Genomic DNA, 14508 nt, shown 5'->3' with positions numbered 1-14508 from the left:
GCTACAGAACCACAAAAAGCCAACACCTCCATTTGTGGTTGAAAATAACCACTGAAGAACGATATACAGTGGGTGGCAAAAACAGTCACAATTGTAAAGTAACCAAGCAAATAATAAGCTATGTCCATAGGGGATAAAAATCCTGTAATTTCCAAAATGCACGCTGCTATAAATAAGTTAGAGGTTATTTGCTGAAGTACACAGATTAAGTTTGCAATCACACAGCTATTCTGCATGCTTTTTTTTTTTTTTTTAAAAAAAAAAATGGCATGCTGAAATTGTTTGACAGCAGACAGAGTGGCACCGCATGCATTGTTTGGGCTCGGAGCAACGGCGAATTGCACTATATGGAAGCTTTGTAGAAAAGGGAGTTCATGCCACCTCCTTGAATTTAGCCCTCTTCACTATAAACAATAAGGCTTCCTTTTTAAGTTGCAATGTTGGTATGTGGGAACAGGACAACAAGATCAGTCCTGCTTACCAGTTCTCCCTAGAATTTGGGCAAAGTTTGAGACCAAAGGCCGACCAGAGCGCCAAGACCCAAGTTTGCTGATGACTAGTGCAAACCACCTTGGTCCTCAGAGAATTTCAACATGACATTCTGGTAATTTTAATCACAGAAAGAGACTGGTTTTCATAGTTTGGAGACTGGCTGTCTGGTTATGTTTTCCATAAAAGACACAAACTGGAAAAGATTCAGGAAAGTGTGTGTGCACACTTTGTTTTATACTTCACCAAATTTGACCAGGTCATAATTATTCAACAATTCAAAAATAATAAAGTCTAAGTTTGTCTTTTAAAATGCAGAGGAATTTTGCTCTCCAATAAGTAGGTGCTTCTCCGATAGGCAGGACAACTTGGAAGCTAAGGAGGGGGAGGAAGGAGCAGGGAAGTACGAAGGTGGCTTTGATTTCAGATAGCTATTTAATATTACAAATGTATTAGTCAGCAACATGGCACTGATGGACTCAAACCATTTCAAGTTATAGGCACAAAGGAAATCATTGTCATATAAACTTACCAATTTCTCCCAGGTTGCTTATTTATGCTATTACTTTTTTTTTTTATATAGGCAAGAAATACTTTGCAAACAAAACAAATAAAAATAATCAAAGCTGATGACAAAAGAATAGAGCAAATTTTGTGTGAAAGGCCAGGTAAGTGTTTATGCTTACTAAATAAGATTGTGTTAATAGGTATTTTATTAAGATATGCAATTTCTGCTTTAATTATGTATAAATGAGAAAAAATTATTTAGAACATTTTCCAGAAGCTTTATTAGAAGGAACATACCGTGTACTGCTGCAATACAGCCATCTGTAAAACGCAGTGAGTGCTTAAAACCACAAACTGCAAATTCTAACAGTACAGTGGGAAAACATTGGTAAAAAGGTGAGCAATAAAGCTACACAAAGCTAAAAAGGCTTACTAACATGTAATACTGAATAGATATAACAATATAAAACTGTAATGTTATAAATGTAACTACATTACATTTATATTTGAAATATATATTAGCAATCAGTATTGGAAAAAAGAATACAGAGGACAATCCTGGAAGAGATACAAATAGTTAACAACAGAGCACATGAACAAGGCCACGGCAGCAAAAGATGACAAAGATGACGGAAGGAAGGAAGATAATGTGTTCCCTCTAAGAGACTGGTTACACATTTTCTTCATCACCTTAAGATTTTTTTCTACAGTGTGGTTACTACCAGAAAGACTTGTGAGAAAAAGACTGATCTGTTGGGAATGAAAACTACAACAGAAGAAGGGAAACAGCAAAGGAGGAAACCACCGATTCAATTCCAATGAGCTAACAGCAACAATTTGCACACATAAATAGAATGAGAAAATGCTACTAGTATAGTTACTGTGTTCATGCTCCTCGCTTACCAAAAGTAGGAGCTAAAACAACTTTCCTCAGTAGTCCTTGAGCCTGTTCCAAGCAAGAACTACACCATGGAAATGAAAAGCAATTTTGCACACCGGCCCAGCACGTTGTGTGTTTTATCAGTACCTTCAACATGCATTAGTAATAATTAAAAAATAAATAACTAAGTTTCTATAAGTTTTCAGTCTTTTTCATATGACCTGTTTTTTTCTGCATCTGCACAAGTTTGAAAATTGTACTTGCAAAAGCATCATTTATGATATCACTTGTACTGCTGTTTAGCAATTTCCTTCTTTCCCCTTGAGAATTACACATTACAGATAGATGCTATTTTGCTGGCAACAGACTGTAAAAAGGAAGTAGGCTACTATAAAAACAAACATCTAAAACTAAAATCAGCATTACTGAAGCAAGAAATGTTTCCTTTATAGAACACATTAATTAGCTGCTTTTTTTTTTTCCAGCTGTAATAGTTCCATCAACATTCAAAGTTTGACATGAAAGCTGTAGTATGTGCCAGGCTGCCAGAACAGCCCTACTCCAGTCAGCAGCAGTACAGGGTAAAGAATCACAGAATGTCAGGGTTGGAAGGGACCTCTGGAGATCATCTAGTCCAACCCCCCCACCAGAGCAGGGTCACCTACAGCAGGTTGCACAGGACAGCGTCCAGGCGGGTTTTGAATGTCTCCAGAGTGGGAGACTCCACAACCTCTCTGGGCAGCCTGTGCCAGTGCTCCACTACCCTCAAAGTAAAGAAGTTCCTATTCATGTTAAGATGTCTAATCCCCTAATTGTCTTTGTAGCCCTTTGCTGGACCCTCTGAAGCAGATCCCTGTCTTTCTTGAACTGGGGAGCCCAGAACTGGACACAGTACTCCAGATGCGGCCTCACCAGGGCAGAGTAGAGGGGGAGGATACCCTCCCTCGACCTGCTGGCCACTCTCTTCTTGATGCACCCCAGGATGCCATTGGCCTTCTTGGCCGCCAGGGCACATTGCTGGCTCATGGTCATCCTGTTGTCCACCAGGACTCCCAGGTCCCTTTCCACAGAGCTGTTCTCCAGGAGGTCAGCCCCCAACCTGTACTGATGCATGGGGTTATTCCTCCCCAGATGCAGTACCCTACACTCTATCCCTTCATCCAGATCATTGATGAATATATTGAACAGGACTGGAAGAAATACATACTCTGAGGAAAACATCATGAAGTCTCTCCACTGCCACCAGATCTCTATCCTACGGGTGGACCACACTGCTGCTCAGAGACTTTGCTCCCAGTTAGTCACAGGCACCAGGCTAAGTGGAAATTGATACTTGTGATTCTTCTGGCAATGAAAGAGCAAAGACCCTGGGGAAGGGAGAAGGGTGCTGGGTCTCTTTATTGGGTCTTTATTTATTTTTAAAATGAAGAGTTAGAAAGGTTATGCCTTTAACATCATCCCTCTAAACCTTTCCATAGTAATCTTGCACCATTACATACACGACAGTTGGGGAAACTAGGGTTCAGCAAGCAACAGGTGAATTTACCACACACTGACATCTTCCCTCATGCAAGTATCTTGGCCGCACACCGAGAGCGAGGTAGCTTTGTGTGAGGTACCTCATCCTGCTTGAAAGATGTACTAATTGTTCAAGAAGCACATTCACGTGGCATCAAAATGCAGTAGTTAACTACAAACTGGAACTAAACCAAATGGTGTCTCATTCAAATCCTCCCCCCCGCTGAGCATCTCTCTCCATGCACCTTTTTTTTTTTTTTCAGAAATTGATTTTTTTTTAATCTTACAAGATCTTTAAAATAATTTCACCGATCACTATTGACTTAAGACTGTCTTAATAAAATGAATGTGCTAGGAAACAGCCACCGTTATTCACATTACCTAGTCTAAAAATATACATTATTTTTGATTTGATTCCATTCTGCCCTTATCTATAAAATATTTTTTAAAAAGAACAAAAGGAGAATTTAAAATGTTTCCCAAATAAAATTCACCTTGGCAACCACTCAAACAGTGTAAATATTTTGATCCAATTTACAGAAACAGCATTAGGTAATATTTTATGATACTCATTAAGCTGTCATGTTCTAAATCACAACCAGCATCAAATGATTTCTTCCCTTCTCTGCTATTTAAGTTTGGCAAATATGCACTGTATAAAAGGTGTCAAGTAAAATCGCCACAGGATATACTGGAAATCCCTGCACCAGCTGCACACTCAAACATAAAGGAAGTGTCTTTCTGATCCTACAGCCTGATAACACTGGAGTTGCTGGAGGGTTACAGCAGTCTTTGAAAATAAAGCTTCATTACACTGGCATGGAGAGGTGCAGTTTAATCCTCTTTGGAAGCCGGTCCCGCAATCCTACATTTTAGAAAATTGCTGAAAGCCATTGTGCTTTTGATGGGAAATGGTCATTAAGAGTACAGGTGCAGACCATGCAACAGGCAGTGTCAGCACAACCCCTTCCCACATTTTCTGCTTCTTAGGAATTCCATCTGATAATGGCAGAAGCAGGTTGTAACAGCACCTTTTTGCCATGGATTCAGCTGTTGCTCATTTGGAGATCTAAGACAGACACTTTCCTCTTTAGGACTTTGTTTCTTCTGCATGTTAAAAGAAAGGAAAAAAAAACCCACCACTTTCTTCCAATAGCTGAGAAGTTACTGTACACTTACTTTCCTACAGACCTTTTCTCATTTAGAATCAGAATTGTCTAGGTTGGAAGGGACCTTTAAGATCATCAAGTCCAACCGTATAAACTCTGGATGCTTTACAAATTGCTACATGTTGTTGACATAAACCACAAATTTAATACAGCATTTAAATCAAAGTGTATCAAGAAATATGTTTTTACTAATTACAGTATATATTAAATAAGTACAGCACATATTAAATAAGACATTGAAATCGTAAGTGTAATAAATACTCCAGTCACATTAAATAAAACCCAAATAACAAAATGCTGTTGATATTTATAACCAGATACATCCTTGCCTGACCACAGTGAGATTTGACCAACAATATCTTTGGTCTCTAACTAAGCTGATGCTTGCTTCCAATCTCAATACCATCTATGCCAATAATGAAATATATTTTTTGCAATTCTATGAAACAGCTCTCCCAAAGACGATAGGAAGAAGGAAAACAATCAGCGAAACCCAAAAGAAAACAGCTAGCAGGTTCTTCAAATGTTTATTCAATTTAAATTTTGTATCATTACTGCTTTAATGTTTCTTTTACCTAATAGTTTATGGTTTTGTTTGCTTGTTAGGTTTTTTTTTTTACTAAAAGGTTAAAGTTTAATTTAGAAGAACTGATGGAAAAATGCATTTACGTAGCTACTTAAAAATTTCCAAGTGAGGGGCACCTTTTTTTGTAGTTGCTCTTTTACCCAAGACAGCTTTGAGGGTGGAATCCTTTCTTATGGCCACATGGTGGTAGCACTACAGGGTCTTTCACTTGGACATCCCAAGGGATCACAACTGTTAGGATCAGGACTGAGCTGTTTAAGAGAACAAGCTTTACAGACAAGAACGTCTTGTAGGATTTTTCTTTCTTTTCAAGTAACTTCTAGCACGTTCAAAGAGCAAAGGACATTACATTAAGAAACAGAAAACTGTATTACAGTATCACGAAAATAGTTGAGTTCTGGTGAGAAAAAAAGCCAAATGATCAAGGAAATATCAAAAGCCCATGTCCTCATGAAGGCACCTCCTTACATAAATAGCGAGAGGTTTTTTTTTTCCTTTAAAGATGCTAAACTGATATTTTGGAGGATTTGCCAAATACCTGAAAAGACAATACATTAAAAACAAAGATCAGCATCAGAATACATGTAGAAGTGCCATGCTGTCAAGACTGGCTTCATAAAAATGGTATTTCCATGTCTGAAGATTAAATCTGTTTCTTCTGTCCTGAACTGATGGTCTTCAAGAAGTCATCTATTATCTGTAAATTAAAATGCCCATTCTTTTCCTTGGGACAAACAATAAACATTTTGCAAACAAAACAGTAAACAGTTCTACTGGTCACACACACATACAATATGGTGACAAAGTCATTTTTGTCAACAAGTCAATTAACAAAGATAACAGTAACAAAGTCTTACTGCAGTCACCAGTGTAAGCTGGTACAGATCCAAATACACACTGCAAATTCTACCCAGTTACATTCAGGCTTTGGTAGCAGATACTCTAGCACTAGTTTAACCTTTATTCTGGTGATCAAAAGCAGTTATTGCCTTCCAAAGAGAAGTCAGCGTCCATCAAAAGACTCTAAGCCTTCACACTTAGACTAAGAGGCAAGCATATGAAAAGACTGTATTCGTTTTGATAAGGCAAAGTACTCTGTAAATCAATGAGCTGCTGTCTTTACCATGAAAGCAGATGAAAGCAATTGCACAAGCAAAGGCATAAGTCTTCCCACTCCTTTTTAATAAGCAGGGAGGTCCAAACCCAGCAGCACCTGAATGCTATTGATGACATCCACAGCTAGCTAAAATAGCAGTTTTCCATGTTATTTTTGATTCAGTGCTTAGCAAATTTCATGTTACAAATCCCAGGTAGAAACTAATTGGTACAACTGTTATATGACACAGCACCTTATGACAAGCTACAAGCTACACAACAGAACAAGAGACTGCCTGTGACTGCAACTTTTTGTAAATTCAGATAAATTTTAGAAATTCCAATTCCAGAAACACAATGAATTGGAAAAAGGTGGCAAGATTTATTTAAATTATTTATTTTCTTATGCAAATATTTTTATTTAGGGGATTTGCTCTAAGTCCACTAGAGATAGTCTATCAACACTACTACTTCCACTGTCGCTATATCCTCAATGTTGTACATGCTGTCTGCATCATTTTGTGGACTATCGCCTCTAGTTCCAAATTTTATTTCATAAAAAATGCCCTGGCTCTTAATTTCCCCTCTCTCTACTCCCACTCGAAAGCAGTGAAAGGGAAGCGTAAACAAGCCTTATGTAGATCTGCTTGCTTTTATCATTACAACAGGCAGCCAAAAATACAACTGGCCTTGATTGTCTCAGCCCCGGGCTTATGCTCCCAGTGTTCAATGGACAACTGACCCACTCCAAAGCATCTGCTCCAACAATAGTTTCCTTGGGCCTCATTTCCCACTGTATCCCCACAACATGCACCAGAAGAAAAGACATACAGCATTAGGAGAAAGATGAGAGTAGGGAAGGAGCAGGAAGACACTTGCCTGCCTGCAAGCTTTTTTTAGGAAGACATAGTTCATTACTTTCCTCCAATCTGTCTTGCCACCCAAGTACTCCAGAGCACCATGGCAAAATGAGATATTAACACCACACAAGGAAACGGCGAGCGGCAGGGTCAGCATTCACAAGGTGAATCAATCACAGTTGGGGATTTGAAGACAATGCATGAACTTGCCTGCGCCCCAAACCTGGGAGGAATCATGCAAGGAAACATGGGACAAGGTAAAGGAAGCAAGAAAGGGACGTGAGTGCGTGGAGCCTTGCTATGAACCATGCAAGGAGACAGCGGAGAGCTATGGGTCAGAACCAGAGAGGAGACCAACAAAGACAGTGTCACGGTGAATACCTGCTACAGGTTGCCTGATCAGGAAGAGGAGTGGATGAAGTATTCAACCAACTAGACACCACCTCACAACTGCAGGCCTTGATTCTCACAGGGGACTTCAGATGTCCTGATGTCTGCTCAAGCAGTTACGGAGGGGCGCAGGCAATCCAGAGCGAGTTCCCTGGTGACATTTCTTTGCCAGAGGTGTAGGAGAGGCCAACTAGGGTAGGTCTTCTGCTGGCTACATTACTCACTGGCAAGAAAGAACTGGTTGGGAATGTGGCAGCTGATGGCAGCCTCGGCTCCAGTGACCACCAATGACAAAGCTTAAACTCTGAAGGAAGGTGAGAAAGGCAAGTGGCAGAAGAGACTCCTGGGTTTCAGGACAGTAGGCTTGTTTGGGGCACACAAGGAGCTGTCCTCACATGAAAAGATGTCCAGAAGAGACCATTGCTCTGTAAGGACAAACTCCCCAATGCTCTAGAAGCATCTTCCCCAGGGTGCGTGGGGAAGTTGAGCGGGCCTGGCAGAAGGCTAGGTCAGCAGAACAGGGAGCTTCGATCTGAACTCCACCCATAGATTGAGATTAATACAGAAACACTCCTCAAGCATGCAAGAATGGGATTGGGAAAGAAAAAGCTCATCTCAATTTAAAATTAGCAAGACTCAAAGAGCGACAAGGGCTTTGCCACTACAACAGCAGCAAAAGACTAAGAAAATCTTTGCTTGCTGCCAAATGTGAAGGGAAAAAGGACTCAGTTTACGCTGAGCCATCAGTCACATTTGCTTTGAAAGTCACAGACCCGTCAAAAGTTCAGTATACAAATGCTCTGATAAAATACTATCACCAACTTGCAAACAAATGTGTAATTATTTCTAATAAATCTTTCTTTTAAAAAATCAACTATTTCAGAACTGTTTATCACAGGAATTGTATTTAATGTTTTAGACACAGTGATCTTGGAGATTAACAGACATGCTTCTCCTCTCTTCAGGAAAAAAAAAAAAGAAGGAAAAGAGACAGACTAAAATATTCTGATGTGCTGAATTCGAAAACATGGCATTTTGCCTACTATTAAAAAACAAAGTTTTAAAGCAAACTGGAGAGAAATTAAATAGACAAGACATCTTTGAATAATACATAATCATAAGGCTCTAAAGACAGTTTAGAAAGCTTATAAATGCTACTTCCACTAGCATTCATTGCTTCCTTTTCTTTTAGTTCTAACAACAGCATTCCCCAGCACAACTGTTCTAGTTCCACCACAGTTGTTCTAGTTCAGGACACAGAGTGAAACATGCCACCAAAATCTATATAAAATCTTCTCTACAATATGGAATATTCAACAACCTTAGCACTGATCATCTATTACGAACAATACTATGTCAAATAATATGTAAACTCCCCAGGACATCACCTCATGCACATGCATTCAGCAAAGATAGTTCCTGCCTAAGGAGGCATACAATTTACATGGGAATAAAGTTCCACAATCACAAAACTCCCAAGTACTTCAATAAATAGTGCTTGTTTTAACAACTCGGATGATAACGATTTTCCCTTTCCTCAGCGACAAAACACTCAGTAACTTCCTTTGGTCACCATAAATTGCAATAAAGTAGACAGCAATAGTGCAAAGAAATCTGCATTCAAGAAAATGATGTCTGAGCTACGCAGATCTGTTTGTGATCATACTTTCATTCTGCACAATATGTTAACTTCCGTAATTTAAACCATACAATTCATACGAACTATGGAAGCGCAGTCCAGAAGATGGTGAAGTCCCATTAGCTAAGCATTTCAGTATGTCATTCACATGTTAATTGCTTACCGTAAGTTTATTACTTACTTTCCATCTACTTCTGGTCTTTTGCACACACAGTGAAACTTGCCACCAAAATCTATATAAAGATCATCTTCTACAACATGGAATATTCGACCAATGGCAATTTTGTCTTTGGCAGGTCCCATCTGAATTAAAGGAGAGCATCTCAACATGGATGCAAAGGATTCAGATTTCCCTGAAGGAACCTAGAAATTGAAAAAAAAATTTTTTTTCACAAAACATACTATGTGAAGGAGGAATTAAATTAAAATTGTAACATACAAAAAGGTTTCATTCACTAAATTACAAGTAAAGACTTCATGTGGCCAGTGCATTTTTAGTAAGACTTCTAAGGAGGCATCTGGTACATATCTCCAACCCAAAACATTTCACACGTTAAAGGTAAAGCTTTCATTAATTCACTCACACAAAATCATAACACTTTGCATCTTCTGAAAACATCTGCCAGTTCTACTACTGGTTAGGCAAGCTGATTTAAAAATGCATTCCCAATATTAGGAGATACTCCTGAAAAGAACATATTTCATCTCTTTGTTATCGACTCAGTGAAAACCAAAAGAGAATAAGTTCCTTGCAGCTATTCATGCAACTATTTAATAATGAATAACACTTAAATCTTTATTTTAAAGAACAAAACCATTTTTGCCAAAGCAGCAAAAGTAAAAAGCATGCACAGGACTGATCTAACACATTACAAAAGTTTGCACCATCACTTCTCTCATTTTTCAGTCTACAATATCAAAGTAAGTATTTGAATTCAGTAACTAAATAAACAAAATGCCAGGTTCTTCTCATAGAGCTTTGGGAAAATGGGAGGAGATAAATCATCCTGCTCTTCTTCATGGAGACATCTCTGTTCTGTGATCTGAGAAAGCTGACTACCACAGGCTTTTCATCATATGCTAGGTGAAAATCGCCAGCTAAATCAAGGCAAGACTGATTCTCACATATGCTTTCCCTGATACACTAAATTTGACCACTTTTTAAGATTACTGCCTTTGAAATACAATTAGTAAGAAAAGCCTTCTTGCCAGTAACGAATGAAAAGGGAGATGCATTTTGGAAGCAGTATGTACTCAAAATCTGAAAGTGAATCTAAGGAAATCATTTTATAAATGGATAAGCAGATTCAAAAAAAGAGAGCCTATTAATCTTCCCCTGCATTTAGCAGTAATTAACTGATATAATAATCACTTCATGCAAGATTCCAGATGATTTTCAAGCCAGCAGAAGAACTAAACAGAACAAAATAAACAAACAATTAAAGGTTGAGAGATCTCTTGGCTTCAACGACGCACTTTCCCATTGACTACTTCAAGTGGATGCTGAAAATCCATCTATATTTTGTACCACCAAAGAATAATACTATAATTTTCCACCTGTACATTTGGAAACTTATTCTTGGGGAAGTCAAAACAAGAGAGAGAGTTTTGAATTCCAGCTCTGTTGGAAGGCACAAACAGCATGGGTTGTTCTGACGTGACACAGCCTCAGGAATCATAAGCCAGAGATGTGACACCTGGTAAATTTGCGGCTTCAGAAACAGGAACTATTAAATGTAGCATCCCAAGGACAAGGGCTAAGCAAAGTGCACCACGCTCACACGTGCATGCACACACCACAAAAAGGAAAGCAGCTGGGGATGGTAAACCACAAACAGAGCACTAGGATTTTATACAGGAAAGCTAATACCAGATAAGATTCCAAACATAGGATTGTTTGAATTTCACAATGCAGTCTAAATTCAAGTAGGTGAAAATTAATTGTACGGGATGCATTTGTAAGTGCTCCAAGAATAAATGCAAAATAGTGGAAGCAATAAGAGGAAGTACTTAAATGAGATTTATCATATGAATTGAGGGGGCAGCAGCAATCTACATGCAACTTTAAATCAATGTACAAGCTGTAAGCTAAAAGTAAACACATCAAAAATTAACATCCCCTCAAAATTACTCTGTCTGGGCAGGAAACTATAAATCAATCCTCAAACTGAAATGCCAAAACCTGTTTTAAGGGAAATAGAGGTACAACAAAGTGCAAACTTCAGTGGTCTTTCACTGACTTTCTCACTAGAGTTTGTAAAATCTCTCTTGCAATTCAACTGCTTGCCCCTCTGAAGTAAGAAACACTTTTCCATCATCCTGTATGCTCATAATAATTGTTTTGAAAGATGATACATCTTAGTTATACCTTGTCACTCAACACCAAGTTACAGCAGTCAAATACAACAAAACTCCTCAGTCAACCACTCTATCCACCGAGTCGATCATTCAATCCCCTACTTCCCTAACCAGCGTTATCCCATTTCGCCATCCTTCACTCCTGACCGTACTCCATTTGTCTAAGGAAGATGATGCTAATGAAAACAATCATCAAGGAAGTCACAGCAAGAACACTCACAGCAGAGGATTTCCAGTGGACATTCAGTCTCTCAGACAGAGCAGCTGAGTACTACATACAAAAGCAAATGTCCCAAGTAAGAGTTAATATTATCAATGGGGGATGCCTGCAGGGACTTAAGAAATACACATAATATAAATAAAGAAGGGCACCACGTATGATACAGAAGAGACTAGACACAAGCACAGTATCATTAACTGGCAGAGATGCTGGCTTTTCAGAAACTGGTGCTTTGGAATAGACCATCCTACCAATCCATCTATAAGACCAAACATCTGACAAAAATCTTTGAGGTCCTCCAAAAACTCTTCAAGTCTTCTTAATTTAGGACACAGGTCTAAGTGTTTATACCAACCACGCTGGCACTGCCATGCCTCATCCTGCCCTCTCCACTCCCTCCCAGACAGAACTCCTGTCCCCTTATGCCACCACTGAAACATGTCCTAACCTGGAGTAAGCCTGTTTCAGGAATGTAACAAACAAAAGCTATTTACTTTCTTGTAGGTAGTTTTCTGTTGGTTTAGTTTCCAAACTAGATCACCAAAGGTCCAAGTTGAACAAACAAGAGCACGAGCGTACCCACAGATAAGGGCAAAGATAAGAATGGGACAGCAACATACAAACTCAGGATGATAAGGGCTATTATGATTTCACCCCAGATTATTTTCAGTTATCCTTCATAGCAAGGCAAACTAATAAGAAAAATGGTCTAGGAAAAAAAGAGAAAAAAAAAAGAAAACCCAAATCACAAACAAAGGCAGATGTTATCATTTGTAGGCTAACACAAAGATACTCCACGGCTAAGTTCAGGTCTCAGGTAAAGAGCAGCTTTGTTTTCATATTTCAACAGGATGTGAGGAGGTCCACCTACAGTTTAGATTAATTTAATGAATGCTAGTGGAATCAGACACTACACTAGATGATCCATTTCCCAAAACTGAACTGCCTTTTGTTATATGTAGATCATCTGTAAAAAGATTGAACTAGTCGACAGGATCAAGAGAACTTCTGAGTTTGGTTTGAAGGTGTTTTTCTGAAGTTATCTAGAAAGATGGCATTAGTAATGGCTATTGAACACACTGAGCTTTTTTTAAACAATAATAAAAGTCACAGTAAATTCCTTGGGCTCTTCGCAATTCCATTGGTTAAATGGCATTTACCTCATGCGTGCTGCCTTCATACAATGGCACACACAGTAGACTCTCTACGCTAAACCAAAAACTTTTTGCTTTAGAAAAATTACACCCACATCATGAAGATGGGTACACTAACATCCTATGGATTTCCCGTTTTTATCACCTAAAAATGATGGAATAGTTTGGGTTAGAAGGGCCTTTTAAAGGTCATCTAGTCCAACGTCCCCTGCAATGAGCAGGGACATCTTCCGCTAGACCAGGTTGCACAGAACCCCGTCCAACCTGACCTTGAATGTTTCCAGGGATGAGGCATCTACCACCTCTCTGGACAACCTGGGCCAGTGTTTCACAACCTTCAAAATAAAAAATTTCTTCCTTAAGCCTAGTCTGAATCTACACTCTTTTAGTTTAAAACCATGACCCCTTGTCCTATCACAACAGGGCCTACTAAAAAGTCTGTCCATGTCTTTCTTATAAGCCCTCTTTAAGTAATGAAAGGCCACAAAACAGTTTCCCTGGAGCCTTCTCCAGCCTGAACAACCCCAACTGTCTCAGCCTGTTCTCATAGGAGAGGTGCTCCAGCCCTATGATCATTTTCATGGCCCTCCTCTGGACCCACTCCAACAGGTCCATTTCTTTCCTGTGCTCCAGAGCTGGACGCAGTACTCCAGGTGGGGTCTTGTGAAAGCAGAGCAGAGGGGCAGAATCACCTCCCTCCACCTGCTGGCCATGCTTCCTATGATGCAACCCAGGATACAGTTGGCTTGCTGGGCTGTGTGTGCACACAGTCGGCTCATGTCGAGGTTTTCATCCACCAGTACCAACAAGTCCTTCTCGGCAGGGGGGCTCTCAATCCCTTCAACCCATTAACTAGAATGGACCATTTTCATAACATCCCTCTCCTTTATATCCCTTGCAGAAAAAAACCCACAGATATAGAAAATTCTCACATATGCAAACTTGCCTGTGAAATAAATACATGACATACAAATGCTATCTTTACACACCAACAGATGTGCTCATTCCTTACAAGAACAGAGATTAAACTCACTAAGATACAGATGCTAACGTACAAATAAATCCTTGGCTTTTCTTCATTGTGTACAGTTTTCCAAGAAGCATCCGTGAACCTGTTTGAATTCCATCACAGGTCTACAAGTCTGTAGTGTTCTCTATTCTGCTTTCTGGAGAGGAACTTCTCAAGAGCACAAATATCTAATTTACGTATACAAGAATCCTCAAGAGAGTCCATTAGTTACTGACATCAAGGATTCTTTTGTGGAAGTCCAGAAACAGAGTGAGCTAAAATACAGTATTTTCTCCAGTCTTCTGCATAACCTAAAGGAGATCTCATTAAACAGTAATTTATCTCAAGCGTGTAAAGAGATTTAATGACATTTTGAGTACTTTCCTCGATGATTTCTGAATCTCCTTAATGGGATTCCCCATAGTGGCACTACAAAAAAAAACACCAGTGAGACAGTAAGATAAAAGGGAAACATACTGTATCAAGCACTCTACTTTTCTGATTCTCAAGGAGTGTTGGCCATGCAGCTGTGACAGATAATGCATCAATAACATGTCAAGTAGAAAAAAAAAATGGAGAATATTACAAAATTCAGAAACACAAAGGGCATATTCTTTTCAAAAACCTGAAGTAT

At 39.1% G+C, this 14508-nt stretch overlaps 1 protein-coding gene across 1 annotated transcript in view; it reads right to left on the bottom strand.

Annotated features, from left to right (window-relative positions):
- Positions 1-14296, bottom strand: part of MRPS28 (mitochondrial ribosomal protein S28) — a 75204-nt gene extending 60908 nt beyond the window's left edge. Inside the window, exons 1-2 of the mRNA XM_009891959.1 lie at positions 14255-14296; positions 9315-9496 (exon numbers count right to left, since the gene is read on the bottom strand). Of these exons, the coding sequence (XP_009890261.1) occupies positions 9315-9496; positions 14255-14296 (224 nt within the window). The remainder of the gene's footprint in view (positions 1-9314; positions 9497-14254) is intronic.
- Positions 14297-14508: the final 212 nt, after the last annotated feature.

Source organism: Charadrius vociferus, unplaced genomic scaffold (genome assembly GCF_000708025.1).
Source record: "Charadrius vociferus isolate BGI_N301 unplaced genomic scaffold, ASM70802v2 scaffold15, whole genome shotgun sequence".
Taxonomy (NCBI): Eukaryota; Metazoa; Chordata; class Aves; order Charadriiformes; family Charadriidae; genus Charadrius; species Charadrius vociferus.
This window is presented reverse-complemented; position numbering and strand designations above follow the sequence as displayed.